Source organism: Vidua chalybeata, chromosome 29, assembly GCF_026979565.1.
Source record: "Vidua chalybeata isolate OUT-0048 chromosome 29, bVidCha1 merged haplotype, whole genome shotgun sequence".
Taxonomy (NCBI): domain Eukaryota; kingdom Metazoa; phylum Chordata; class Aves; order Passeriformes; family Viduidae; genus Vidua; species Vidua chalybeata.
In genome coordinates this window covers 430,292-457,021 of record NC_071558.1, presented here as the reverse complement: position 1 = coordinate 457,021, position 26,730 = coordinate 430,292, and the positions used below count along the sequence as shown (strand labels likewise).

At 60.2% G+C, this 26,730-nt stretch overlaps 7 protein-coding genes across 10 annotated transcripts; all 7 read right to left on the bottom strand.

Moving 5' to 3' along the window:
- Positions 1-2,606: 2,606 nt before the first annotated feature.
- LOC128801345 (protein S100-A7A-like) lies at positions 2,607-4,994 on the bottom strand. Its single transcript, XM_053967173.1, has 3 exons — positions 4,932-4,994; positions 3,968-4,187; positions 2,607-2,940 (listed from the first exon to the last, which is right to left on the bottom strand). The coding sequence occupies exons 2-3, from the start codon at positions 4,157-4,159 to the stop codon at positions 2,776-2,778; spliced, it is 357 nt and encodes a 118-aa protein (XP_053823148.1). The 5' UTR covers positions 4,160-4,187; positions 4,932-4,994; the 3' UTR covers positions 2,607-2,775.
- Positions 4,995-7,196: 2,202 nt separating this feature from the next.
- Positions 7,197-8,372, bottom strand: LOC128801386 (protein S100-A9-like). 2 transcript variants are annotated; one of them, XM_053967237.1, is made up of 3 exons: positions 8,327-8,372; positions 8,010-8,163; positions 7,197-7,579 (listed from the first exon to the last, which is right to left on the bottom strand). In XM_053967237.1, the coding sequence occupies exons 2-3, from the start codon at positions 8,160-8,162 to the stop codon at positions 7,337-7,339; spliced, it is 396 nt and encodes a 131-aa protein (XP_053823212.1). In that variant the 5' UTR covers position 8,163; positions 8,327-8,372; the 3' UTR covers positions 7,197-7,336. The 2 variants fall into 2 exon arrangements, with proteins under 2 accessions (XP_053823212.1, XP_053823211.1); XM_053967236.1 differs by having other exon boundaries at positions 8,010-8,166; positions 8,327-8,366.
- Positions 8,373-10,767: 2,395 nt separating this feature from the next.
- LOC128801391 (protein S100-A4-like) lies at positions 10,768-11,656 on the bottom strand. The gene is made up of 3 exons (XM_053967244.1): positions 11,551-11,656; positions 11,096-11,249; positions 10,768-11,009 (listed from the first exon to the last, which is right to left on the bottom strand). The coding sequence occupies exons 2-3, from the start codon at positions 11,231-11,233 to the stop codon at positions 10,845-10,847; spliced, it is 303 nt and encodes a 100-aa protein (XP_053823219.1). The 5' UTR covers positions 11,234-11,249; positions 11,551-11,656; the 3' UTR covers positions 10,768-10,844.
- A 1,650-nt stretch (positions 11,657-13,306) lies between these two features.
- LOC128801390 (protein S100-A4-like) lies at positions 13,307-14,609 on the bottom strand. The gene is made up of 3 exons (XM_053967243.1): positions 14,375-14,609; positions 14,138-14,285; positions 13,307-13,579 (listed from the first exon to the last, which is right to left on the bottom strand). Exons 2-3 carry the CDS (start codon positions 14,276-14,278, stop codon positions 13,415-13,417), a joined length of 306 nt encoding a protein of 101 aa, XP_053823218.1. The 5' UTR covers positions 14,279-14,285; positions 14,375-14,609; the 3' UTR covers positions 13,307-13,414.
- A 1,576-nt stretch (positions 14,610-16,185) lies between these two features.
- On the bottom strand, positions 16,186-19,432 carry S100A16 (S100 calcium binding protein A16). Of its 2 annotated transcripts, none has more exons than XM_053967241.1 (3): positions 19,343-19,432; positions 16,914-17,075; positions 16,186-16,830 (listed from the first exon to the last, which is right to left on the bottom strand). In XM_053967241.1, the coding sequence occupies exons 1-3, from the start codon at positions 19,346-19,348 to the stop codon at positions 16,666-16,668; spliced, it is 333 nt and encodes a 110-aa protein (XP_053823216.1). In that variant the 5' UTR covers positions 19,349-19,432; the 3' UTR covers positions 16,186-16,665. The 2 variants fall into 2 exon arrangements, with proteins under 2 accessions (XP_053823216.1, XP_053823217.1); XM_053967242.1 differs by lacking the exon at positions 19,343-19,432 and adding an exon at positions 17,458-17,549.
- A 3,028-nt stretch (positions 19,433-22,460) lies between these two features.
- LOC128801385 (protein S100-A14-like) lies at positions 22,461-25,190 on the bottom strand. Its single transcript, XM_053967235.1, has 4 exons — positions 24,985-25,190; positions 24,618-24,746; positions 23,331-23,477; positions 22,461-23,238 (listed from the first exon to the last, which is right to left on the bottom strand). Exons 1-4 carry the CDS (start codon positions 25,153-25,155, stop codon positions 23,119-23,121), a joined length of 567 nt encoding a protein of 188 aa, XP_053823210.1. The 5' UTR covers positions 25,156-25,190; the 3' UTR covers positions 22,461-23,118.
- A 476-nt stretch (positions 25,191-25,666) lies between these two features.
- On the bottom strand, positions 25,667-26,725 carry S100A13 (S100 calcium binding protein A13). Of its 2 annotated transcripts, none has more exons than XM_053967239.1 (3): positions 26,530-26,725; positions 26,031-26,237; positions 25,667-25,889 (listed from the first exon to the last, which is right to left on the bottom strand). In XM_053967239.1, the coding sequence occupies exons 2-3, from the start codon at positions 26,208-26,210 to the stop codon at positions 25,722-25,724; spliced, it is 348 nt and encodes a 115-aa protein (XP_053823214.1). In that variant the 5' UTR covers positions 26,211-26,237; positions 26,530-26,725; the 3' UTR covers positions 25,667-25,721. The 2 variants fall into 2 exon arrangements, with proteins under 2 accessions (XP_053823214.1, XP_053823215.1); XM_053967240.1 differs by having other exon boundaries at positions 25,667-25,856; positions 26,530-26,716.
- Between the last annotated feature and the right edge of the window lie 5 nt (positions 26,726-26,730).

The window sequence follows — 26,730 nt, the reverse complement described above, 5'->3', positions numbered from 1 at the left end:
AATTGCCACCTCTCCAACCGCACCAGTCCAAAAATCAATCAATCATTTCTCTCCACCCACAGAGAAATATGTAAACTATTCTATTTCTACATGAAATTGTGTGGGAACTCTGACTCTCAAATATGGAAACATTATCAGAAGGCTAAAGATGTTTTTTAAAAAAATTTTAAACATTCAAAAGAACTATAAAAGAAAACTTAAAACTTTTAAAAATCAAAGCAACACCCTGAGCTGCAGAGCCCAGGTGTGGCTGAAAGGAGCATTTGGATTTCTCTTTCCAGGGCTCTCTCCTGGCTTTGTGGCTTTTTTGTGTTGCTGTTTCTCGGCATGGCAGAGGCCCTGGCAGCTCCGAGCTGCCAAGTTTGGGAGCAAAACAAGATCTTCCAGCGTTCCCTCATACAAATGAGCTGCCTGCTGACTCAGCACGCTCCTCTGGGCTTTGTTTAACCTGCCCAGCTCGAGTTGGTCTCGGGCACAAAGTGGAGGCCAAAACAAGGCCTGGGGCAATTTCAGGAGCTCCAGAGGAGCTGGCATGTGTCACAGGCACATTCCTCTTTCTTTCAGGATTTTTTCATAGAGGAGCACAGAGGAAAGAGAAAACAATTTCTATTTCTGCTCCTTGTTTTTCCCATGTGGAATGTGCTTGGAGAAATGCTCACCTGGGTTGATTGCTTGATTGGATCCTGGAGAGGATTGTTTGAGCCTGATGGCCAATCCAATCCACCTGTGTCTGGACTCTCAGAGAGGGTCACGAGTTGTGAGTGGGTTAGATATGGGAGTTAGAAAAAGTAGGTTTGTAGTTTTAGTATCTCCATTAAATAGTTTATTAATGAATTATAGCATAGTTATAATAAAGAAATCATTCAGCCTTCTGAACTGAAGTCAGACATCAGCATTTCTTCCCACCAGGTTCACCTGCATTTTCAATATGCACAGGGAAACACCAGCAAGGAGCAGGAATTTCAGCAGGAATTTCCTCCTGGAAAGGGCGACCAGGCCATGGAGATTTGGAGTCCCCATCCCTGGAGGTGTCCAAGGAAGGGCTGGACTGTTGCTATTGGACACACAATGAGTACACAGAAGTTTGGGAAGTTCAAAAGAGAAAAAGACTCCGTTTTATTCAAACATCTGGTGTTTATAGAATTTTAAAGGTGACCATGGATTGGAGGATGAAATTACCATCTCTCCAACCACACTGGTCCAAAGATCAATCAATCATTTCTCTCTTTACAGAGAGTTACAGATAGTTTACAGAGAAATATGTAAACTATTCTATTTCCACATGAAATTGTGTGGGAACTCTGACTCTTAAATCTGTAAACATTATCAGAAGGCTAAAGAAGTTTTGTAAGAACTTTAAAACTTTCAAAAGAACTATAAAAAAAAACTTAACACTTTTAAAAATCAGGGCGACACTGGGTGACCAGATCACGGGTTGGACTTGATCTTGGAGGCCTTTCCCAAGTGAAAGGAGCCCAGGATGCTGGGATTCCACCCCCAGCCCCCAGCCCTGGCTGCTGGGGCGCTCTGCTTTCACAATGAGCGGGTTCTGCTGCAGAACAGGACATCCGGGCACCTTGGGGATGTTTCACAACGTCCGGGGCGTCCAGGATTGGTGCAATTTCAGGAAACCTCCTTGTGTGGCTTTGATCAGCCTGGAGGTGCCAGGGGGATGAGGGTGGGGGACAGGGGGTTCCAAGATGGAATGGTGGCCTGAGCCAGGGGTGACCCCCAGGTGTGGGTGGTCACTGCAGGCACTGAGGTGCGCGGGTGTTGGAGCCCGGGACATCCCTCTGGCTGCCCTGGCTGTCTCGAGACCCTGGCAGGGGCTTGGAGACCTTGGCACGAAGTCAAAAACACCTGTGGCTTCGATTTGAGCCCGCGGAAAAAGCTGCCAACTTTGTGTGAGGAATTATGAGCCACAAGGGTTTGAGTAGTGTGGTAGTTGAGTTAACACAGGGTGAAAAAGTAGAATTTTGGGGTTTTTTAGAATGAGGTCCAAGTGGCGGTGCTAAGGGTTACAGGGACGGGTGCTGGCACCCCTTTGGTGGCTCTTGCAGGGCAACCTCCCTGTCCAGCTGTCCCCAAGGCCCGGGCTCGGCCAGGGATCCATGGAGTGGAGCAGGAGCAGCTCAGGATCTGCTGGGAGGTGCCCGCAGGGACACCCCAAGGTTGGAGTTGTAAAATTCTTTCAAAACACACTTTTAGGGGCAGGAGAGTGGCTGGTGTGGGCAGAGCAGCTGTTTTGTCCCCCTAGGGTCCATATCCCAACGCCCCAATACCCCAGCTTCCCAAATCACCATCAAGCAGAGCATTCCCAGTGCCTGAGATCCAGTATTTGGGATGTTGGGATATTGCAATGTTGGGATATGGAAGCGTCTGGACTCCGCGTCTCTCCCAGAATGGCAGAAAATCATCATAAACACATCCTGAAATCCCAACATCCCAAACCACAGGATTTCAGGCACTGGGAACATTTTGTGCTTCATGAGGATTTTTCCCAACAAAACCATCCTTCCTCAAGAAAACCACGGCTGCAGATGGCCCCAGCCACCCCCAGCTGTCCCTCCTCCCACCCCCGGGATGGATGAGGAGACAGGAAAGGCTCCGAGAACTTCAAGTGATGCTTTATTGTGCCATTATGCCAAATTGGAGGGTCACCCATCCCAAATTAGGATCAAATTGGAGGGTCTGTTCCAGGGGCTGTTCCAGGCAGGCAGGGAGCAGCCAGAGCCCAATTCCCAAAGCTTCCCTCTCCCGTTTTCCACGCCAGGCTCAGTCCTTGTCCGGCCCGCAGCGGTCGGAGCCGTGGCTGATGCGATGGGCGTCGTCAGCCAGCTTGCTGAGCACGATGGTGAACTCCTCAAAGCTCAGCTCCTTGTCCTTGTTCAGGTCGGTCTCCTGGAAGAGCTTGTCCAAGTAGCCAGCCTGGTTCCTGTTCTGAATTTGGGGACACAAAGGAGGGGTCACATCCCTGGCTCCACCCCCTTCCCTGCCCTGGGAAGGGTTTGGAAGCTGGGTTTGGATGTCCCAAACCTCCCCTACCTGGCCCTTAGTCCCAAATTAAACCCTAGAGGTTTAATTTAATTTAATAAACCCCAGAGGTTTAATTTGGGTGGCTTTGATCACCCTGAAGGTGCCAGGGGGACGAGGGGGGTGGGACAGGGTGTTCCAAGGTGGGACGGTGGCCTGATTTTGTTCCAAAGGATTTGTCCCAAGGATTTTGTCCCAAACCCCTGCTGCCGGGGACAAAGCGGTTTTTAGGAGAAATCAATTGGACAAGGCCAGTTTTCGGAATCACCAAGGATGGACTTGCACCACTTTTCAACTCATTGAGAGGAGACTGCAACATCAGATCTCCCAGAACCCTCACAGCTGGGAGAAAGTTGAGAAAGTTGCTGAGGCCCTCCAACAAAGACAAGCACATCGATGCCACAGTCGTTTCTTCTTGCAGCTTTAGGAGAAAAAATGCAATTTTATGGTCTCATATTTCAATGGGACACCTCAAAGAGGGATCCTCTGCTGAAAATCAAATGGATTTTCTCATCCTACAGATCTCCAAAACCAATTTTTACAACATTAGAAACGACAGCTCGGATCGTAATCAGAGCGAGATTGCTGACAAAGACTCCACAACAATTTATCTGCCATCGAAAAGACAATCTTTGGATTGGGCCTTGCAAAAATCAGAAGAATCACAAATTACATCCCTGGGCTGTTCAGGTGTGTGTTTGATTCCATTTCCAGCATCACACACGTGGAATCTTTCGATTGAGCCTTGCAAAAATCAGAATAATCACAAATTGCATCGCTGGGCTCTGCAGGTGTGTGTTTGATTCAATTTCCAACACCGCACACGGCAGGAGGAAGAGCAGGGGTGACCCCAAACTGGGTGTGATGGAAACCCCCCCCCAGGGCCCCCGTCCCCCAGGAGCCCCATCCCTGTGATTGTCCCTCGGGCACTCACACAGGTCGTCAGGAAGGACGGCGCATTCTCCGTCAGCAGCGTCCTGAACTCGCCGAGGCTCAGGAGGTCAATCTGGCCCTGGCGAATGCTGTACTGGTGGAACACGTCCACCATGGTCTTCAGGGCCTTCTCCAGGGTGCAGTTCCCCGGGAACTGCCGGCTCCCAGCATGGCTGTGGGTGCTGGTGGACATGGCTGAGCTCCGGAGGGACCTGCAGGGGCTGGGGACAAACCTCGAAGCCGTGAGAGGGGCCAAAAATCGGCTGGGGGATGAGGATGCGATTTGGGATGGGTAACACTCCAATTTGGGATCCCAGTTTGGGATGGGTGACCCTCCAGTTTGGGATGGGTAACACTCCAATTTGGGATCCCAATTTGGGATGGGTGACACTCCAATTTGGGATCCCAATTTGGGATGGGTGACCCTCCAGTTTGGGATGGGTAACACTCCAATTTGGGATCCCAATTTGGGATGGGTGACCCTCCAGTTTGGGATGGGTAACACTCCAATTTGGGATCCCAATTTGGGATGGGTGACACTCCAGTTTGGGATGCGTAACACTCCAGTTTGGGATCCCTGAGCTGCACCTGAGCCCAGGGCCACCTGCAGCTCCTTGGTGTGGGGCAGAAAATGAGGAGATTTCGGGATATTGCTGGGTTATGGCTCCAGTTTGGCTTTGCCAAGGAAGCAGATTGTTCCAACACACCTGGGGACCTTTTTCAGGTGAGGGGAGCAAGGTCAGGCCAGCGGGGCACCACCAGCGCAGGCATTTAGGGCAGAGGGCACAGAATTAGTGGTGCCTCCACCAAAGATGGCACCAAAATCCCATTAATTTGTCCTCATTTTCCAACCCAAACCGACCTCCCGCTCTACCCCGAGGAGAACCTATTGCCCTGGGCTGGTGGATCCCAAACTGCTTCTCCCTCATCCTTTTCCCTGCAAGGACCATTCTTGTCCTACTCACCTTGGTCTCCGAGGAGGGTTTGCAGGGGATGGATCCGTCGGTGTGACCCAGGAGCCTGGAGCAGCCCTTTTATACCTGCCTGAGGTCCTCTTTCATCAGAGCTGGTGACACACCTGCCACAAGCATTGGCTTGAGTTCACATTTCCCGCACCTGGAAATTGCCAGGTGGGAACCCTGAGCCCCTCCCAACCTCATTCCTCCACTCCAGTTCCTGGTTGCACCCACCAGGCTTTGGAAATGTTGTCCTTGGCCCCTCCATCACCTCTGACAGGGCTCAGGGAAGGGAAAAACCTCAGCTTTGTCATACCTCGATGTCAAGGGCAAGGCCGTCCGGACAGAAGTTGCCAAAACTTGGGGAGTTTTGCAACACAGCGAAAAATTTGCACATTTTCCTTCTGCTGTAGGAGCAAATATTGGGCTGTTCTGCATGGAAACAGAGATAAGTTTGTCCCCTAGGTGAGTTTTTAATGCGATTTCTCTTTTCTACAAGCCCAACTGGTTGGACACTGCCCAAGACAAAGCAGCGTCTGTATTTTATAACTTGTTTTCCAGAATATTTTCCATCGTTTTCTACTTGTAGCAGACCTCTGCTCTCGCTCCAGAGATTTTCTGGAGGAAACTGGGCACAAAACCAGGAGAAAACCCAAGGCCAGGGTCTTTTCTGGCTGGTGCAGGAAATGCCACATGTTGCCACATGCCAAATGTCACCTCTGTGTCACCCATGTCAGAGACAATGAGCAGACAATGAGGACATTTAAAATGAGACAATGAGGAAATTTAAAATCAGACAATGAGAAGATTTAAAATCAGACAATGGGCAGGAGGAGGAGAGAAGGACCAGCAGAACTGGAGGTGCCCGTTCCTGTTTGAGGATGCTCCTGTGTCCCCGGGGCATTGCACGGATTTATTCCCGCATCCCTGACTCACTTTATTGCTCCTTTTGTTTCCCGCCAGCTCCTTGCAGAGTGTCACCCATCCCAAATAAGGATCCCAAATTGGAGTGTCACCCATCCCAAAATTGGAGTATCAGCCATCCCAAATTGGGATCCCAAACTGGATGGTCACGCATCCCAAATTGGGATCCCAAATTGGAGGGTCACCCATCCCAAACTGGAGTGTCACCCATCCCAAATTGGAGGGTCACCCATCCCAAACTGGAGTGTCACCCATCCCAAATTGGAGTGTTACCCATCCCAAACTGGAGGGTCACCCATCCCAAATTGCATCCTCGACCCCCAGCTGTCAGGGAAATTGTCTGATGCTCTTGTGCAGTTCTGAATTTTCCCAGCTTTTCCCTAAAACCTGTGGGGGAGCAGCTGGTGATGCCCAGCCCTGCAAGGGCAGCGATGCCTGAGTGACACGGCAGTGGCAGTGGGTGACATTTCCCTCAAGGGACAAGGGTGGCTCCCCAAATTCAGAGCTGTCCTGTGTCACCAAGTAACCACCCAAACCCCCCTGGTTTCACCCGGAACAGGCTCCGGGTTTGGGCTGGTGTTGGAGCCTCCTGAGCCCAGGAATTTCCCCCTCAGTGTCCCCTCACTGATGGATCCAGGAGCTCTTCTCCCCTCCTGTTTCAGCCCCCAGGAGCCCACGGTGGCTTTTGGGTGTGTGGTGACCTAGGGGATGTGGCCCAAACCATGAAATGTTTGACTCGTTCTGCAGAGCAGCCACTCCTCTGAGCAGCTCCCAGGACGGAGCCCCCGGAACCCCTCAGCCTCGTTCTTTGCTCTGCTGGGGCTGCTGGGTTATTTTGGGGGGAGTCACAAAACATCTCACACACAACTGGGAAGTGGCACCCCCGGAATGCAGCACCCCCAGGATGTGACACCCTTGGGATCTGGTGTCCCTGGGATGTGGCACCTTCGGAGTGTGGCACCCCCAAGATGTGGCAGCCTTGGGATCTGGCACCCCCAGGATGTGACACCCTCGGGATCTGGTGTCCCTGGGATGTGGCATCTTCGGAGTCTGGCACCTCCAGGATGTTGCACCCCCAGTTCCAGGGCTGCGGAAGGAGACCTGAGGAAGGACACCCCCCACCCCCCCAGCTGTGTTTCACCTCTGGCACCTCCTGGAGCTTCACCCTGGCATCTGACACCCTCCAGGAGCCCCCTCAGCCTGTCCTGCCCATTGGGGACCCCCCAATACCTTGTCCTGGCCCCCCTCCCTGCCCAAACCAATGTCCCCCCGTGCCACTCTCCCCTCCCCGTTGCTTCTCCCATTCAATCTGGGTTTCACCCCCTCCCCAGGACATGGAACATGGATGGGTTTGGTGCTCAAAGGAAGAGATTTTATTTCAATGCCACCAAGTAGAAGCAGGTGACAAAGGTTTGGTTACAGACAAGGGCTGAGGCTCCTGGGGGGACGCAGAGGCCCATGGCACGGCCATCGTGGGCGATGTCTCTGTTTCAGCGGCGGTGGCCGTGGTCGTGCCCATGCCCGTGGTCATGCCCATGCCCATGGTCGTGCCCATGCCCGTGGTCATGGCCGTGGCCATGGCCATCACCAGGGCCCTCGTGGGACCTGTTGTGGGCATCGATGGCCACAAGGCTCAACGTGGTCAGGAACTCGGTGAACTTGAGGCGGCCGTCATGGTTGGCATCGGCTTTGGTGAAGAGCTGCTGGATGTAGCTGTCCGTGTTTGTGTTGGGCTGTGGGGGAGCACAGTCAGCTCGGGGTCACCCTGCCCACCCCCAGCTGTGGCACGAGGCTCACCCAGCCAGGGCTGAACCCCAAAAAACCCTCCCTCCCTTTGGGAAGCTCCCAAGATAAAGTTCTGGAGTGGCCTGCCCAGGGGAGGTGGTGGAATCACCATCCCTGGAGCTGTTTAAGCAAAGCCTGGATGTGGCACTGGGTGCCAGGGTTGAGTTGAGCTGTTGGGGCTGGATTGGACTCCATCATCTTGAAGGTCTCTTCCAACCCAGTGACTGTGACTCTGTGACCCAGAAGGATCCCTGGATAACTGGAAGCGCCCAAGGATGAGCTCTGAGCACCCCAATCCGGCAGGAGGTGCCCAACATCCCCGGAATGAGAGGATCTCCCAGACCCCTTCCCACCCACCCCACGGCTCCGGGCTCTCACCGGCACCGTGTTCCGCAGGAAAGGCTCGGCCGTCTCCTTGAGCAGCCTGGAAAACTCATTCTTGCTCAGGTAATCGTCCATGGGGCGCTGCACCGCGTACTGGTGGTAGACGTTGACGGCGCATTCCAGCGCCAGCTCCAGGTCGGTTTTCATCCTGCTGGGAAGGGACAAAGAGCAAAACATCCCAAACCATGTCCCAAACCATGAAATGTTTGAGTCGTTCTGCAGTTCAGAACCCGAGCACCGGGACCGGCCGAACGGAACCTGAGCACCGGGAGCGGCCGCTCATCCCGCGGTGCCTGGGAGGAGCTGCTCACCTTTGGAGGAGGTCTGGGCTCTGCAGAGGGACGAGAGGAGCAGGAGGATCGGGTGATGCTGAGCTGGGGACGGCACCTTTTATACCCTCCCTGAGCTGCCAGCTGCGCCAGCCTCGGTTGCCGTCAGGGCGGTCACCCCAGGAGTTGTGCAAGGCAGCGCAGCACGCCCAGGTGAGGATTTCGGATTCCTCGCCCCATCCAGGAACTGTTATCGAGGGAGGGGAAGCCCCAGACTCATCGGGCAAAACAAGGAAACACCAAAAATGACATCGGGGGTCAGCGATGGCGCAGGAGATTTTGTGGAAGGTTCCCCAAGTGTTCGGTGGAGATGATGGAAGAGGAATTTTTCTGGGTGGGGGTCTCCAGCGGTTTTTTCCCAGTGGGGATGTGCTTTGTCACTGATGTTTTTGGTGAATTTGGCTGCTGGACAGGTCTCCGGTTAATCCCTTTTCTGACTCACAGATGGGGCAACTGAGAGGCATTTGAAAAACTTCAATTTCATTTTGTCAGGCTTTGAAAATTCTCCACCAATTCACTTCCCAGGTGCCAGGGGTGGGCAGCACATTCCCCCCGCTCCAGGAGGACATTCCCCCTGGATCCAGGGAGTCACTCCTGGGCACAGCCCTGCCGCCTGGAGCTCTGCCAGCCGCTCCTGGGAGGCGCCACTTCCCGGCAGCTGGAATCACTGCCCGAGGATAACCCAGGGCATTGGCAAATGCCGCCCACCCCCAGCTGTCCCCCAGGCTTGGGGCCCCCCCAGTGTTCCCAGTGGAGCCCCCCCAGTGTTCCCAGTGGCCAGAATGAGCTGCAGAACCCCAAGTGGCTGGAGGGGGCTGGTGAGGAGCCTCCACCCCGAGTCCAGCCCTGAGCTGGTGATGAAGGCTTTTGGGAAGTGATGATGACAACGCTGGTGAAACATCTCCCTGCCAGCCTCCAAATCCCGGAACCGGTGCCAGAAAACCCCAAAATTGCAAAAGAGGGGGACAAAGGGACAGGTTTTGGGACAGGGACGGGTGCGTCCTCAACGGGAAGGGGACATGCGTGGGCCGGGCAGAGGGACACGGGTGACACGACGGGGACACGGGTTCAGACAGGCCTGGGGATGGCAGAGGGCGTGGCTGGGGCACCTGGGGATGGGGACAGGGACAGGTGAGTGCCATGGGGACAGGAGGGGGACAAGGCCACCTGTGTGCCATGGGGGTGGCTGAGCCACCTGGTGGTGGATCCCTGTGAGGGGGGATGAATTCAGGGGGGATCCCTGACAGTGGGGATTAATTTAAGGTGGATCCCTGACAGTGGGGATGAATTCATGGGGATCCCTGCAAGGGGGGATGAATTTAGGGTGGATCCCTGACACTGAGGATGAATTCAGGGTGGATTCCTGTGAGGGGGGATTAATTCATGGGGATCCCTGACAGTGAGGATAAATTCAGGATGGATCCCTGACAGGGGGGGTGAATTTAGGGTGCATCTCTGACAGTGAGGATGAATTCAGGGTGGATCCCTGTGAGGGGGGATGAATTGAGGGTGGATCCCTTTGGGCAGCATCATTCCACCCTCAGCCAACAGGTGAGGTCTGGGATTTTGGGGTTCCTACCAGGGGTGCCGGGGTGGTGGAGCCCAGTTCTCTGGGGGCTCACTGACTCTGGAGGGATGGAGACCTTTTTTTCCCTAAATCTTAAAATCCCAGGATCCCGGAGGTTGGAAAAACTCTGAGATCGCCAAGTCCGAGCTGTGCCCAACCCCCCCCGCTCACCCAGACCAACGTCCAGGCCTTCCTCGGACACCTCCAGGGGTGGCCACTCCAAACCTCCCTGGGCAGCCCCTTCCAAGGCCTGGCCGCCCTTTCCAAGAGGAATTTTCCCAACTATCCACCCTGACGCTCCCCTGGCACAGCCTGAGGCCATTCCCTCTCCTCCTTGTCCTTTGTGGCACCTGGGAGCACCCAGGAGCTGAGCATGAAGATGATGGAGGGGGCACAGGCACATCTGGAAGGGGAGTGTGGCACATCTGGAGCCCGGAGCAAGACAAAGCTTTTCATTGCCAGGGGAAAGGGCACCGGAGGAGGAACGCGCTCCGGGCTGGCCCGGAGCACCGGGAAGTGGCTGCTCCGCACAGCCGCACCCCGGGCAGGAACGCGGCCGGTGGGGAGGGGACAATCGCGACAAACGCGGGTGAGGCAGGTGAGCGACAGAGCCGAACGGGCACAATTCCAGCTCAGAGCTGTTCCCGCATCCCTGCGGGATGTCAGCGGCTCCAGGGAAGGAGAGGCCGGGCAGGGCTGACTCAGCCCGACGTGGCTGCCGGGGGAGGTTCGAGAGGCCTCGGGGAACGCAGCATCAACCCCCGGGCAGAGGCAGAGTCAGAACCAGAACCAGAACCAGCCTCCATCGCCCCCGGCTTCCCCCAGCTCGGGCAGAGAGATCCCCGAGGCAAAACGCTTCGTTTGAAAGGAGATTTATTGAAATGGCATCGAGAGGACCACGGGAGGGTCCCGGGGCGGTGCCGGGCCCTGCCCTCACTTCCTGCGCGGCATCTTGTCCGGGAGGTCCTGGAAGAAGTCGTTGCACATCATGGCCATGCAGGCCAGGAAGGTCACGTACTCCTGGAAGTCCACCTCGTTGTCGCTGTTGCAGTCCAGGCTGCTCATCAGCTTCTGTAAACTCGCCTCGCTGGTTTGCTTCTGCCCGGGGAAAGGGGGGGGGGGGGGGGGAAGGGTTAAATTCGGGGTTTGCACGTCCTCGAAGCCCGGGATGCCCCGGCACTCACGCTGAAGCTCGGCAGCTCCTTGGTGAGCAGCTCCTTGAGCTCGGTCTTGTTGAGCTTGTACTTGTCGCCCTCGTTGCCCGAGTACTTGTGGAAGGTGGCGACCACCACGGCCAGAGCCTGCTCCAAGGGACACGCCATGGCGACAGCGGCAAGCCTGGCGACACGGGGAGGGGACAGAGGAGTTCGGCGTCCCCAGGCGCCCCCCATGCCAGGGGAACGGCCCCTGCCAGGCCCCGGCACGTCCCGGGATGCGCCGTTCCCTCCCCGGCTCCACCCTCCCGCTCCGGCCGGGCTGGGCAGCCCCAGAACAGGGGGGGAAGGGGCTCAGGTGCTTTCCCAGCTCGGCACCTGCAGCAGGAACCTCTGCCAGGGCCCCGCAGGGTGGTGGGGCAGCCGCGCCTCGGGAACATCTGGAGAACATTTGGAGTGGGAACAGAGGGGGGAAACCAACTCACCGAGAGCTCAGGCGGGACACAGGAGGACGGGCAGGGCGGAAGAGGAGCCAGACTCAGGCCCTGGCATTTATAGCCCCGCCCGGGCCGCACCCGGCCGGGGAGGCAGCGACGCTCCCGAGCCCGCCCGGCCACGGCTGGAAAAGGAGAAAAGGAGGAGAAAGGAAAAAAACCCAGAGCTCCCCCGGCCCGCCCTGCCAAGGGACTGGTTTGGGTTAGGAGGAGCAAAATGTGCCCCTGGGGCTGCCCAGGGACCACCCGGGCCGGGAGAATCCCTCGGGATTCGGGATGTCCCGGTGGGCACCGCGTCCCGCCGGTGCCCGGTGCCACCCTGGCAGCATCCCGAGGTTCGGCCGGGACCCAGCGGGGTTCGCCCGAGCCGGGGGTTGTGCCGAGGGTTTGTTGTTTTTTTGTTTTTTTTTTTTCCTCTTTTCCAGTCGCTTGGCAGCGATTTGTGTTTCCTAACGGCGAGGGCGGCGCGTCGCAAGGCCCCGTTGTGTAACGGAGCTATTCCGGTGGCGGCGTGGCCCGGGAACCGGCACTGCCCAACCCCCAGCCCTGGGCCAGGCCTGGCAAAACCCCCGAGCGTCTCCCAGCCCCCTCAGCTGGGCACAGTAACCAAAAACGGGGACGAAAGTGAGGCTGTTCCAACGCTCAGGGGAGTGGGAAATTCACCAAAGCCCAGATCGGGGGGGTCTTTACATTTTGGCAGAAGAAACCCCCAAAGCTGAGCCTCACCACCCCATCAGCGACTGGAAATTTGGGGGAATTGCCGGGAGGGGCAGAAGCGCCGGGGTTTCTTTATAAAGGGTCTGAGAAGGGGCAGGGGAAAGTTTGGAGCTCCTGGAGGGACCCGAGGGGGCTCGGGGAGGACCTGGGGGCTTTGGGGACAGGCTCTGTCGTGCTCTGTAGGGGTTTTCCCAGTCGGGATTATTTCTCTGGAAAGGCAGAGAGCAGCCGAGGGACTTTTCCCAAACCAGCCCCGACCTGCCCAGAGCTGCTGCAGGGGGGAGCCCCGCGACTCCCCAATGCCAGCCCCGACCCAGGGGATTGTGGCCACCTGGCTGTTGTGCCTTGCCCAGGCTTGGTGTGGCCCCAAGCCTGGTGGCACCCAGGGCACCTCGTGCCCACCCCTGAACCCTCCCCGAGCCAGCCAGAACGTTCAGGAGGGACATCCAAGAGCTGATTTCACTCAAATTTCTCAAAAAAAAACTTCCTGGGGCTGAGCAGTGCCGTGGAAAATCCCACGGAGCTGGAGGAAGGTGTGAGTCACCCTGGGCCCGCTGCTTGTGGCCACAGAGCCCAGGAGGTGGCCAGGATTGGGGGAGAACCTGAACAGAACCCTAGAACTCAGCCAGGATTGGGGAGAGTCTGAACAGAACCCCAGAACTCAGCCAGGATTGGGGAGAGTCTGAACAGAACCCCAGAACTCAGCCAGGATTGGGGAGAGACTGAAGAGAACCCCAGAACTCAGCCAGGATCAGAAAAATCTGAACAGAACCCCCAGAACTCAGCCAGGATCAGAAAAATCTGAACAGAACTCAGCCAGGATTGGGGAGAGACTGAAGAGAACCCCAGAACTCAGCCAGAATTGGGAAGAGTCTGAACAGAACCCCAGAACTCAGCCAGGATTGGGGAGAGACTGAAGAGAACCCCAGAACTCAGCCAGGATCAGAAAAATCTGAACAGAACCCCCAGAACTCAGCCAGGATGAGAAAGAACCTGAAGAGAACCCCAGAACTCAGCCAGGATTGGGGAGAAGCTTTTATTGAAAGCCACTCAGGGCTGGGATGGACACAGGAAGGGGTCACTTGAGAGGTCACTTGAAGGGTCACTCGAGAGGTCACTTGAGGGGTCACTCAAGGGGTCACTTCCTGCGCTGGTGCTTGCTGGGGTCGTCCTTGAAGAACTCGTTGAAGCCCATGGTGATGCAGGCCAGGAAACAAACATACTCCTTAAAATCCACCTCGCTGTCCTTGTTGTGGTCCAGGTCGTTCATGAGCCGCTTGAACTCTGCCTCGTCCATTTGTTTCTGCATGGGGAGAGGGTTTGGGGGGAGGATTTGGGGTGAGGGGCTGCCCCTCTCCCCTCCTCTGCCTCGGGGAGGGTTTTTCCTTGGTCTCTGCAAGGAGAGTGAGCTGGCAGCTGCAGGTGGGTGAGCTGGGCAGTGCCCAAATTACCCAAAGTGCCTCTGGGATGTGGAAAAATTTGGCAAAAAAAAAAAAATTCGCCTCCCAGTTGAAACCACAAGCCAAGAAAGGGAAGCGGGGGTTAAAAAAAAAATTATTAAAAAAAAATGGAAATTGGAGCGTGATTTCCTTCACCAAACAAAATATTTCTGCGGGTTTAAAAAAAAAAATCCAAATTTCCTTTGGGAAAAGGAATTTCCTTCCTTTTGGGGCTGAACCCCTCGGGGCCTCGTCCCTCCCCTTCCCCAGGGCTTTTTCCATCGCTGAGGGATGGATCCATCAGGTTCCACCCGGGGAACATCAGAGACCCCCCCCTGGCCCGGGAGAAAGACGAGGGGCTGGTTCGAGGGACACCGTGGGGACACCGGGGGGACACCGGGGACGTCCCCGCGGCCACTCACACTGCCGAAGACGGGCAGCTCCTTGTTGAGCAGCTCCTTGAGCTCCGCCTTGCTGAGCTTGAACTTGTCGCCCTCCTTGGCCGAGTACTTGTGGAAGGTGGTGACCATGATGGCCATGGCCTGCTCCAGGGGACACGCCATCGCCAGCCTGCGGGCACAGCGGGGCTGGCATCAGCCTCTGCCTGTCCGGAGAGCAGCTTTTGGGGTGCTCTGGGGGGAAGGGGAGCGGGGACTCACCGGCTCAGCGCAGATCGGCTCCCCAGAGCTCGGGATGCGGCAGCGGGGCACGGCGCGCATTTATAGCCCGGCGGGGGTGGCACTGCCCGGGCAGCGCCGAGCCCCCGGGCGCTCCCGGCCGCTCCGAGCCCGCGGTTTCACCCGCGCCTCATTTTTGCCTAACGAGGTGTGTGATCCCATTAACGAGATGTGATCCCATTAATGAGCTTGTGATCCCATTAACGAGATGTGATCCCATTAATGAGCTTGTGATCACATTAACGAGCCGTGTGATCCCATTAATGAGCTTGTGAACCCATTAATGAGGTGTGTGACCCCATTAACGAGATGTGATCCCATTAATGAGCTTGTGATCCCATTAACGAGCTGTGTGATATCATTAATGAGCTGTGTTCCCATTAATGAGCTTGTGATCCCATTAACGAGCTGTGTGATCCCATTAATGAGGTGTGTGATCTGATCCCATTAATGAGCTGTGTGATCCCATTAATGAGCTGTGTTCCCATTAATGAGCTTGTGATCCCAATAACAAGATGTGATCCCATTAATGAGCTTGTGATCCCATTAACAATTGCTGTGATCCCAATAATGAGCTGTGATCCCATTAATGAGGTGTGTGATCCCATTAACGAGGTGTTATCCCATTAATGAGCTGTGATCCCATTAACGAGCTGTGAGATCCCCACCACCCGGAGGTGCGGCGTGCCAAGCACCCCTCGGGGCCCTGGCACCATCCCCTGGCTCACCAGGCCACCCCAAAACTGCCCCGTGCCAGCTTTGTGGGGGACCCCGGTACCCCCGGGACACTTAGTGCTGTCCCACCCCCACAGGGAACCCCCCACCCCCAAATTCTCTGCGATCCTACACGGGGGCGTCCCCTTTGAGGGAAAACAAGACCTTCCCTGCCCCCACCACCCCCAATGCCAGGGCTGGGAAAGGGACACGAGCGGGAGGAATTCCCGGAATTGTTTCCCTTTGGGACCCTGGGGCTTGGCTGTCCCCGCCCCGAGGAGGGTCCCTCGCGGAGAGACCCCCGGGGGTCCAGCACGGATCTCCGGGGTCCCGGAGGAGCCGCCGGGAGCCGCGCCCGGCCCAGCCCGGCTCGCCCCGCACCCCCGGGGCTGAGTCACGGCCGGGCCTCGCCCCGCGGGGATTCCTCGGCCGTGACTCAGCCCAGCCCCGCCCGCTCCCACGGGACACCCCGCTTCTGCTTCGCACCGGAGCCCGCGGCTGCTTTGGGGGGCTGCGGGAGGGGCTCAGAGCCGGGAGAGTCCCGGTTCCACCGGTCCCGGTTCCCGGTCCCACCCCCGTGCCTCAGCGTGGGGGTGCTCGGGGGTCCCCACCGCGCTCGCAGGGCCACGGCTCAGTCCCTTCCCGGTGGAAAATCCCCAGGAAAAGGCAGAGCTGGCGGCCCGGGCGTCCTGCAGAGCACCGGGAGCCCGGCCCTGCCCAGCCCGGGGGTCCCGCGGAGCTTTGTCTCCATCGCGGGTGGGGGGCGTGCGATGTGCCGGGACAGGAATTGGGGTCGGGGCAGCCGCGGATGTACGGCTGTGGTTCCCCCATGGGGACGTGGAGAGGCCTCCAGTGACAAACGTGGCAGCGGCCACCACCCCGTGCCTTAGGCTGGGGTGGGGTCGGGGCGGCCGCGGTGTCTGCTGACACCCCGTGGTGGCTCCGGGGCGACAAGGACTGGCCTTGTCGCCAGCCCAGGCGAGGCGTGGCCGCTCGGGGGCGGGCGGGGACAGGGCGGACCCCCTCCCTCAGCCCCCACCCCGGGCCCTCCGCGACGGCAAAGCCTGAGCGACACCCGCTGTTCCTCCGAACTTTATTGCTGCAATAAATAACCACGGTGGTGGCACCCGGCCGGGACCGCGCCGCTCCCTGAGCCCCGGGCACGGCAGCGCCTTCACCAGCTCGGGAAGGGGGGAAAAAGCACCCTTTGCCCAAGGAGACCCCCCCCCCCCCAGTTTGGGGGGGAGCCCCAAGGGCAGAGGAGGTGCTGCTCGTGATGGGATTTCTGCCAGCGGAGGGCTGAGGACAGACAGAATTCCCGTCCCAGAGCAGGGAGAGCCTCTCCCTCCGCTCCCTGTGGAAGAGGAGGGGGGCACGGCAAGAAGGAGGAGCCCCCCGAGGCTGCGACGGCCTCGCACCCCAAATCCCACCCCCGGGGCCTGCCCGTCCCAGCCGCATCCCGCTCGTAGAAACGCGGGGGGGGATCCCGGAGGCTCGGGGCGGACACAAAGCGGGGGTCGTGGAGGAGCGGGGGTGGGTCCGGCAGGGTCCAGCAGCGGCTACTTGGTGTGTTTGACACTCTGCTCCTGCTGGCGGATGATCTGCGCAATGGGGCTGGCGATGCCGCCTATCAAGGTCCAGTACTCCTCGAAGCTGATGCGCCCGTCCTTGTTCTCATCCAGGTCGCAGATCAGCTTGTCGGCGGCGCGGCGGTTCCCGGTGTCCTGCGGGGAGAGCGGAGCCGCTCAGGCCGGGCTCGGGGCGGTGACAGCCCGCGGGACCCCGGCCCCGCGGCCCCCGGGCTCACCGTCAGCATGTGGTTGAGCTCGCGGCTCAGCATCTTCCGAAAATCCTTCTTGCTGATACGCCGCGGGTTCTTGCAGCAGCAGCAGCGGCTCGAGTACTTGTCGAAGTTGTTCACCAGCACCTGCACGGCCCATTCCAGCTCCGTGCACTCGGCCATGGCTCCCTGCGGGGTTGGGAGTCGGGTGAGACCCTCCCCGCAGCCATCGCTCGGGGGTCTCCACCGCAACCCTCTCCCCCCTCGGCAGGTTAAAAACCATCCCCGCGGGAAGGCAAACGGCCCGCGGGACTGGTGGGGTTCTCATCTCCCCGCATGGCCTCCCAAAATCCTCGGTGCCACCTGCACCAGCCCGGAACTCCTCGGTGCCACCTGTGCCCGCCCCGCCCGCCCCCCGGGGCCGCCGCCCCCGCGCGTGGGCCGGCCGGTGATTGCGGCCCCGGGCCCGCGGGGCTGAGCAGCGCCAGGGCCGCGGCCGCGCGTTCCCAGGGCTCATTAGGGAGGAATGGGGCTGGGAGCCGAGCGGCGGCGGCGCAGGGGCAGGAATTACCAGCCAGCCCTCCTGTTGCTTCACGGCTCCTGGAACAGCCCGGCGGGGCAGGTCCCGGCCTGCCGAGCCCCCCCCCCCCGAGCCCGGCCTAGGGCGGCCCCACGGCCCAGGGTCCCCTCCTGGCTGCTCCGGGTGTCCCTCCTGTCCCCGGCCAGGAAGCTCCTTCCTATGGATGGGCCCAGCAGGATGGGCCCCGTCACGTCCCGGCAACGAGGGCACGGAAACTGCGTCACCTTGGCCGGACTTGGCTCTTTCCTGCCCCGTCGGTGGCCGGGAGTGGGGACAGCTGGGCTCGGTTGGTCCCTTTGATTCCACACGGGTTTAGTCCAGCCCAGGGGACGACAGCGACCGCCACAGCGACTGCCACGTGGGGCCTTGGAGTGCCGAGGGGTGGCCCCAGCACTGTCCCCACTCTGGGGACATCATCAGAGGGTGTCCCCAGCCCGGCTGCTCTCTCTGGGAGCAGACAGGACCTGCTCCGTGCCACAACTTGGCTCCTGTCCCCTCTCCTCACCCTGATCCTCCCCAGTCTAGCCCCAGGGAGGTGACACCAGGCTCAGCCACGCTCTTGTCCTTGTCCCCACGTGCCTCAGCGTGGCCCTGTGTCCTCCCAAGCCATCCCTGTCGCTGTGATGGGCTCACTCCGTCACCCCAGGGCTGGGGACTGTCCCCAGCTCTCAGGATTGTGGCACCGGGGTGGCTTTGGGGCTGTCCCAAAGCAGGGATTCCAGCTCCAGCCCCTTCAGGAACCGAAGGGATTTGGCAGCAGCGGGACCAAAGCCCCCCTCGTCTCCCCCTGCCCTCGCCCAGGGTGACATCGGTGTCACCTGTGCCCTGCCAGCAGACCCAGCCCGTCCTTGGGGCACCGCGGCTGCTGCTCCGCCACTGACTCACGGCACAGCCCCGGGGCCAGCTGCGGGCACGGGGACACTCGCCGGGTGGCACGCTGGTGCCACAGTGGGACATGAGGACACTGGTGCCACGCTGGGACGAGGGCACACCGGCGCTGGGGTGAGACACAAAGCCAGCTGGGTGCAATGGGGCTCTCCAGCAACTCCACTGCCACCACCGCGGTCCCACTGCTTCTTCCCCCTCTCCCTCTCCTTCCTTGCCTGCTCACCAGTGCCCAGAGTGGGGACAGAGAGGCACACATGGCCCCAGCACTGCCTGCCCCCTGCCCGGCATCCCCGCCGGCAAATCCCGCTTTTCCACCAGCAAATCCTCCTTTTCCACTGGAAATCCCCCTTTTCCACTGGCAAATCCCCTTTTCTACCAGTAAATCCCCTTTTCCACCAGTAAATCCCCTTTTTGCACCAGCAAATCCCCCTTTCCACTGGCAAATCCCCCTTTTCCACCGGTAAATCCTCTTTTTCCACTGGCAAACCCCCCTTTTCCACTGACTGATCTCCCATTTCCACCAGCAAATCCCCCTTTTCCCCTTTTCCACCAGTAAATCGCCCATTTCCACTGGGAAATCCCTCATTTCCACTAGCAAATCCCCTTTTCCACTGGTAAATCCCCTTTTTCCACTGACAGAACCTCCTTTTCTACCAGCAAATCCCCTTTTCCACTGGGAAATCCCATTTTTCCAGGAGCCAGACCCCACTGGCAGCCCCAAGCCGAGCTCTCCAGCGGCAAGGACGGTCCGTGGGTGCTGCTGATCCCATGCCGGACACCCCGGCTCGTCCCGGTTCCCCCCCGCCAGTGACCCTGGCTGGTCCCTCCAGCCGGGCCCGCTCCCGGATCTGCCGAAGGATTCCAGGAATTTCCACCTCCCAACCTGCAGCCAGACATCCCAGGGCTCTTCCCAGTCAAATATTCAGCCCGAGGCTCCCGAGGCCGGGTTCCTCATGCTGGGGGAATGGGAATTCCCTGGGAGCCCCACCTGCATCCTCCTGGGGGTCCCGCTGTGTCCGTCTGTCGCTGCTGTGGCCTCGCAGTCGATGTCGCTGCTCTCTCCTTACCTTGCACCCATCCCGCCGGCCCAGCCGGGTTTTTAAAGAGGCTCCCACCCCTCCCTGACGTTCCCAGGGCGTTCCCAGACCAGGGCTCACCTGGGAAATGGCTCCTTGGGGGTTGCAACACTGGGACGGGTTAGAGCGAGCAGGGACCCGCAGCGGCTCTGGCTCTTCCCGGGGGCTGCTGGACACCTTTGGGGTTTGGGGTGATGGCACGGGAGTGGAGAACACCCCAAAAGGCCCCACGGGAGGCACAGGGCCGAGGGCTCCCAGCACAGAATTCCCACCTGATCCTGGGGTTTGGAAATCCACCCATCCCAGCTCCAACCCACCCCAGGCACCGCGGGCAAATAAAATCCTTCATTGAGCCAAAATCACTTTTTCTGGTGGGTGCAAGGGGTTGAAACAGGTTTTGGAGCAAATAAAATCCTTTATTGAGCTAAAATCACTTGTTCTGATGGGTGCAAGGGGCTGACACGGTTTTGTTGCAAATAAAATCCTTTATTTGAGCCAAAACCACTCGTTCTGGTGGGTGCAAGGGGCTGACACAGGTTTGGGGCAAATAAAATCCTTTCTTTGAGCCAAAACCACTCATTCTGATGGATTGAAGAGGCTGGCACAGTTTTGGGGCAAATAAAATCCTTTATTTGAGCCAAAATGAGTTTTCTGGTGGGTGCAAGGGGCTGGCATCAGTTTGGAGCAAATAAAATCCTTTATTTGAGTCAAACCCACTTGTTCTGATGGGTGCAAGGGGCTGACACAGGTTTGGGGCAAATAAAATCCTTTATTTGAGCCAAAACCACTTGTTCTGGTGGGTGCAAGGGGCTGACACAGGTTTGGGGCAAATAAAATCCTTTATTTGAGCCAAAACCACTCATTCTGGTAGGTTGAAGAGGCTGGCACAGGTCTGGGGCCCTGTGCAGCACTCAGACATCTCTGGCTGCACTGGGATGGATGAGGCTCTTCCCAGCTGGGAGCTGGGCTGTTGAAGTCCCATCCATAATTAATTACCCCTGCAAATTGCAGGCCTGGTGTCTCCCGGAGCGATCCGATGCCGAGATCAGATCTCGGCCTTATCGGGGAGGGCACATCTGAGGATGCAAAGCAGGAGGAGATTTCTGACCTGCTCCCAGTAGCTCTGGAGCTCCCATCCCGGAAAAAACGTGTCATCCCTGCTCTCCCCCCGCCCCGGTCTCTTCCTAATCTCGGTCGGGAGGAAGCAAACCTGTTCTGGGCCGAGATGCTCCGGTGTCGTGGTGTTGATGCAACATCCCAGGAGGGTGGGAATCCCTCCCGGAGCCTGCAGGCAAACAGCTCACACCTGAATCACGGCCTTTCATCGCTCTGCTCCCCTGGCAGATGTCACAACCACATCCAGGCCCTTATTTTTACGAGGCATCCAGGGTGTGTGCGTGTGCCCCGAGCAGCCACCAACTGGCCCGGCCCGGCCCAGCACCATTCCCAGCCCTTTGGACCTCGGGGAGGTCGGGGTCCCCCCTGATCCAGCACCCCGGATGAAGGGCTGGGATGTGTTTGGTGTCTCCAGCACCACGGGAGCATTTCCAGAGGGGCCAAGAGCTGGATTTGGGGTCTTTGGTGACCTCTGGGATGGGCATCCCGGTGTGGTGTCCTCACCGAGGGGCTGTCCCAGAGCAGGCTGAGCTGCTCCTGTCACCTCCAGAACATTCCAGATACGCTAGAGACTCACCCAGGGCTGGCTCACGTCGCAGGAATTGCCCTCAGTGTCACACCAGGCACAGCCAGGAGTCCCCACATTACCAGCCGGGTGCAGGGCAGAGGACTAGGGAGCCCCGGCTCCCCTTTCCCCTCCATCACCCCAACCTGACACATTTCCTGTCTCCAATTACCACGCCACACCTTTCTGCTTAATTCCCATGTATTTATTTCCAGGCAAGGGACAATAAATAGTCATTCCCGTTGTGAAATCCAGCCCGAGAGAGCAGACAGAGGCTGCCTGTGGCCGAGCCGCGATGCCGGAGCTGCAGGACCTGTCCCCAGCCCAGCCCCGGCTCTTATCACCTCTTATCACCTCATCCGAGCTTGGGAGCACTTTTGGCTTTGGTTTTCTCCCTCTCGAGGTGACCCGGGTGCTGCTGAGGCGCCCACGCCCTCTCCCTTTTTAGGTACTCCTTTTTAGGGTCCCCACTGCGTTTCTGGGGTGCCCACAGCCTCCTCCAGGAGGTGGAGCTTGGTGGGAAGGGCCTGGATGGCAAAGGAAAAGTGGGAAAACTGGGTCCTCCATCCCGTTTCCTCACTCTCCATGAGCCGCAGCTTTGTGTCATTTACTCTTCCGCAATTTGCTGTAGTTGCACCCAAATTCCACGTTCTCCCCACATGGCCTCGCAGCCCTTGGGGCTTTCCAAGCCCTGGATTTTGGGGTCTCCTAGGATTTTGGGGTCTCCCCTGAGCTCCCTCCAGCCCAGGAGCTGCGTCCCCAGAGCACAGCCCTGGCTCTGTCTGTGGGGTCCCCACAACGGGGACCAGCAGGCACCTGGGAATTGGGGGTGTGGAGAGCCCTGAGATGTCCACAGGGGTCACACACCCCTGCAGCACCCCCTGCACGCCCCACAGAATCCTCTGAACCCCCACAGCATATCCTGCACTGCCCCAGCATCCTCTGAACCCCCACAGCATCTCCTGCACCCCCTGCACCTCTGCACCCCCTGCACCCCTGCAACATCCCCTGCAGCCCTTGCACACCTGCAGCATCCCCTGCACCCCTGCAGCATCTCCTGAACCTCCACAGCATCTCTGAACCCCTGCAGCATCCCCTGCACCCCCTGCACCCCTGCAGCATCCCCATAACCCCTGCAGCATCCATTGCACCCCCCCAGCATCCCCTGCACCCCCTGCACCCCCCCAGCCTCTCCTGCACCCCCATCCTCTGCACACCCCAAAGTGATCACCCCAACCCACAACCGCTGCAGCCCCCCCTCGCCCCCCACTCCCCCTCTCCTGCCAAAGACAAACAAGGTCACCCCATCCTGGTCGGTTTGGGTTTTTTTTTTTTGGGGGGGGAGGGGGTTTCCCAGTGTTTTCCTTTATTAATTTATACAAAAATGGTTGTGAGCGGCCCAAGCTGATCCCAACCAGCCCCGGCCCCGTGCCCGGCTGAGGGCCGGAATCCCTGCGGGTGGGGAGCACCGGGAGGGCAGCACATCCCGGAATAGCCCCCCCAAAAACCGGGAGGGAACGGCAGGGAAGGCTCCCGGGCCGCGTGCACCCACCCGCGGCTGCGGGGGAGTCCGGGCTGCCCCCGGAGGTGCCACGGGGTGACAGGGCACGGGGCTGGGGGGACAAGCCCCCGCATCCGAGGGGGGTTGGGGGAAAGGAGCCGAGCTCCTCTCGCTGCGATGCTCCGAGGCTGGGGGAGCTGCACCCGGAGGGTTTCGGGGGCCGGAGGTGGGACGAGCCCGGGGGTGGAGGCGCACGGAGAGAGGCGGCTCCGGGGCCAGGAACGCCCCCCCGTGCCCCCCGGGCACGGGGCAGAGTTGGGGGTGGGAAGGGAGCGATCCTGATGGGAAGGAGAGCCGAGGAGGGCAGGGATGGAGCCGGGGAGGGGGAATCCTCCGGCAGAAGTGAGGTCGCTTTTTCCCAGGCGTATCCCCCGGGCCTAGCGGCCTCTCGCGCTTCCAGGAGCAGAGCCTGAGGCCTCGGGCGCCTTCCCGTCCCCCACCACCCTCTACTTCCTCCGGCAGCCCTTGGCCGCATCCCCCATCATGTCCCAGTACTCTCCGAACTCCAGCTTGGCCTCGTTAGGGTCTCCCATGCATTCGATCTTCTCTTCCAGGGGTCCCACGCACTGCAGAGAGAACACGTGATGGAGCTGGGGGGTCCCACCAGCAGCCAGGGCCCCCCCAGTTCCTCCTGCCCACCCCCAGGCTCTGCCCTCACCTTGCCCAGGTGCGGCAGCTTCTGCACCACCAGCTCCTGCATCTCGTTGGGGGTCAGGTACTCCTTCTGCCCCTTCACTGCGTAGCAGTGGAACTGGCTGATGACGGTCTCGATGGCCCGTTCCACGTCCGTGAGCTCCTGGCAGTCCTGCGGGGGGGACAGAGGGTGAGCGAGCTCCCCGGAGGGGTGGGACATGCCGTGGGGGGTAGGACAGGACAAGCCCCGAGCAGGTGGGACGTTCCCCGAGCAAACATTTCATCTCTCCACAAGCACGGCATAAATCTCCTCGTCAGCACCTGGCCCGCCTGTGCAGATGTGAGGCACCCTCCCGTCCAGCTGTGACACCTCCCCATCCAGCTGTGAGCCCCCCTCCAGCTGTGAGCCCCCCCTGCCCACAGTCTCCACGCGGCTTCCAGAGCACTGCGCCCAGATGTGAGACCGTACTGATGTTGCACCCCCACATCCAGCTGTTGCACCCCTCCACAGCTGCTCTGCCCGGCTGTGACAGCCCCTCCAGCTGCCGTCGCCTGTCCCCCCGAGCTGTCAACCCCCAGACGCGCTGTCCTCGCCCGGGGGCCGCCAGGCTCAGCCACCCCGGCGTCTCTCGCCACCCCCGGCGCACGGGCCCGTCCCGACTGGTTCTTCCTCTCCTCCGCACGAGTGGCGATGGCAGCGTGAGTCAGTGCCCGCGGTGGCGCCGGCGTGGGGCTCCGTGGAGCCCCTCTCCCACGTCGCAGAGCCCGTGCCCGGCGGGGTGGGGGGCGCAGAACAGCCCGACCCCCGCTCCCGGTCACTCCCGATCACTCCCGGCCGCTCGTGCGGCTCCGTTTAAGGGAAACGACGGTGATTCACTCAAATCTGTGGCTTCCCCTCGGAACGCCGTGAAACCACAGCCAGCGATGCCCACTGGGCAGAGCCTGACAACCTCCAGAGCCTCAGCCCGGCGCCCCAAATCCTCCACAGGTGCAAAGGGCTGCGGGGTGGGCACCTCCCGTTTGAAAGCCGAGGAGAGCAGGAGCTTTGCTGCCGTTGGGCATCCTTGGAGAGGCTGCAAGGAGCGCGGGCGGCTCCCGAAGGTCGATCCGCGGGAGCAGACGGAGCTGCCTGCTTCCCCGAGCTTTCAAGCGGCTCCGCAGCACCCATGCCCAGAGCTGCCAAACCCCAGAGCAGCCCCCGGCTCCTCCGGGGCGCTCTGATTCACGCTGCGCACAGGGCTCCGAGGCCGGGGCCGTGCGGGGTCACCCCCGCCCCGCCGGGGGTCCCAGTGCCGCGGTGTCCCCGCCGGACCTTGCGCTTCTTGCGGCAGTTGCACTGGCCCATCCTGCTGCTCGCGGCTCCTCGGGGGTCTCTCTCTCTCTCTCTCTCTCTCTCTCTCTCTCTCCGGGGGTCTCTCCTCTGCCGCAGGGTCCGGGGGAGCTGGCGGGGGAAGGAAGCCAAGCTCAGCTCTCGGCTCGGGGGGAGCTTCCCCTCCTCCAGCGCCAGGACTCCTCCTCATTCCCGAGCGGAGGGCGAGGAAGGAGCCCCGGGATGCGGCGCCGGAGCTGCCGGGACACGTCCCCGGAGTCCTCGCAAGTCGTGGCAGGGCCAAGCGTAGGAGCAGAGGGGCCCGTGGGGGGAGCAGACCCCCGTGCCGTGGGGCGGCCGGGCCACTTACCTGCAGCACGGGCTGTCCCAGGTGTGCGCGGGCTGCGGCGGGCCGGGGTTTTATACCGGGGAGGTGTGAGTGGGAGCTCCGTGGTGCAAGGCGTCTCATTTGGGAGCCTGGCCCGGCGCCAGCGTGGGGCCGGGAAACGCCTCCTTCCCGGCCACACTGACGGTTCCCCATCCGAGCGGGCCCAGCGCGCCGTGGGAACAGCACCGGGCCCGGCTGCTTGCCCAGAGCGCGATTTCACCAGCCAGCAGAGCCGGGATTCAGGAGCTGAACGCTAGGAATGGGGATATTCCCCAGCTGGGATGTGCTGGTGGATGTGTCACCCCGTGCCACCCAAGACCCTGCAGAGGACGGGCATTGATGCCATGGAGCTGGTGGCCACCGCGGCATCGCTGCCGGGGATCTCCTGAGCCCCACCCCGGCCACAGCCACAGCTCTGCCCCCCACGCACCCCCCAGCGCGGCAGGAAGGTGTTTGTGGAGTGCAGGGTGGCACCCCAAAAGCCAGACCAGCACAAGGGCAATTTGGAAATGGCCCTGTCCATCACGGGGTGCCCGGAGCCACGGAGTGACCCCAAGCCAGCACCCCAGGGCCGGGCCGGTCCCCAGCGCGGCCACCACGGGAGAGGACGAGATGGGGGCTCAAATCAGGAGCCCCCCACCAAGAACAGCAGCGATGCTCAGGCTCAGGGAAACCTCTTTTATTTGCCGCACGTCGGCCGAGTCCCCGCAGTGGCCCCGTCACTTCTTCCCCGCTTTGTCCCTCCGCACGGCTTTGGCCAGCTCCCCAATCAGCCGCCAGTACTCGCCAAATCTCAGCTCCTCGTCGTTGTTCACGTCCAGCTCGCTCATCTTCTCCTCCAGGGAGGGCACGTCCTGCGGGCAGCACCCGCCAGGGAGGCTCGGCCACTTGTCAACCCCCAGAGAGAGGGACGGGCACGAGGGGAGCAGGGGTTGTTCCCGACTGCAAACCCCGGGGGGACTGAGAGCAGCCCCCACGGTTCAGGGGGACCCCCGGGGACCCCGCGATGCTGCTGCTGCTCCCCTCACCTTCATCAGGTTGGGCAGCTGGAGCCGCACCAACTCCTTGAACTCTCCGGCCGTCAGCGTCCCCTTCTTGCCCTCCTTGGCGGCGAAGGTGACAAACACGGTGACGATGTGCTCGATGGCCGCCTCCAGCTCGGTCAGCTCGGTCGGCTCTGTCGTCTCGGGCACCTCGGCCGCGGCCATGGCACTGGACACGCCACTAGCCCGGGGCTGCAGGGACAGGAGCCCAGAGAGGGTCGGAAGCAGAGGCGTGTCCCAAGGGGGGACCCTCGCCTCCTCCCCAGCCCAGCGAGGGCTCAGTTCAGCCCCGCAGGGCTCAGGGTTAGGGTCCCGGGGCTTGTGCAGGACCACGGCGAGGGGCAGCGGGTCCCCGTGATGATGCCGCTGCCGCCCGGCCCCGGAGCGGGGACACGGGGAGGGGACAGGGGGACATCAGGGGTCCCCAGCGCCGCTGCCGTGGCCGGGGTGCGGCCGGAGCTGCGGGGAGCGATGCCCCACTTACCCCCTGGCTGTGGGCAGGTCGTGGCCCCCGGGAGGTTTCGAGGGGTTCGGGAGGTTTGGGGAGTTCTCAGGAGGTTTTATAGCCGCGCCGCAGGAGGGGACAGCGCAGCCTTTGTCCCCCCCGCGCCGGTGTTGAGTTTCCTGATGCGGCCGGACGGACGCGCAGTCACCGCCCGGGCGCCGCCGTCCGTCCGTCCGTCCG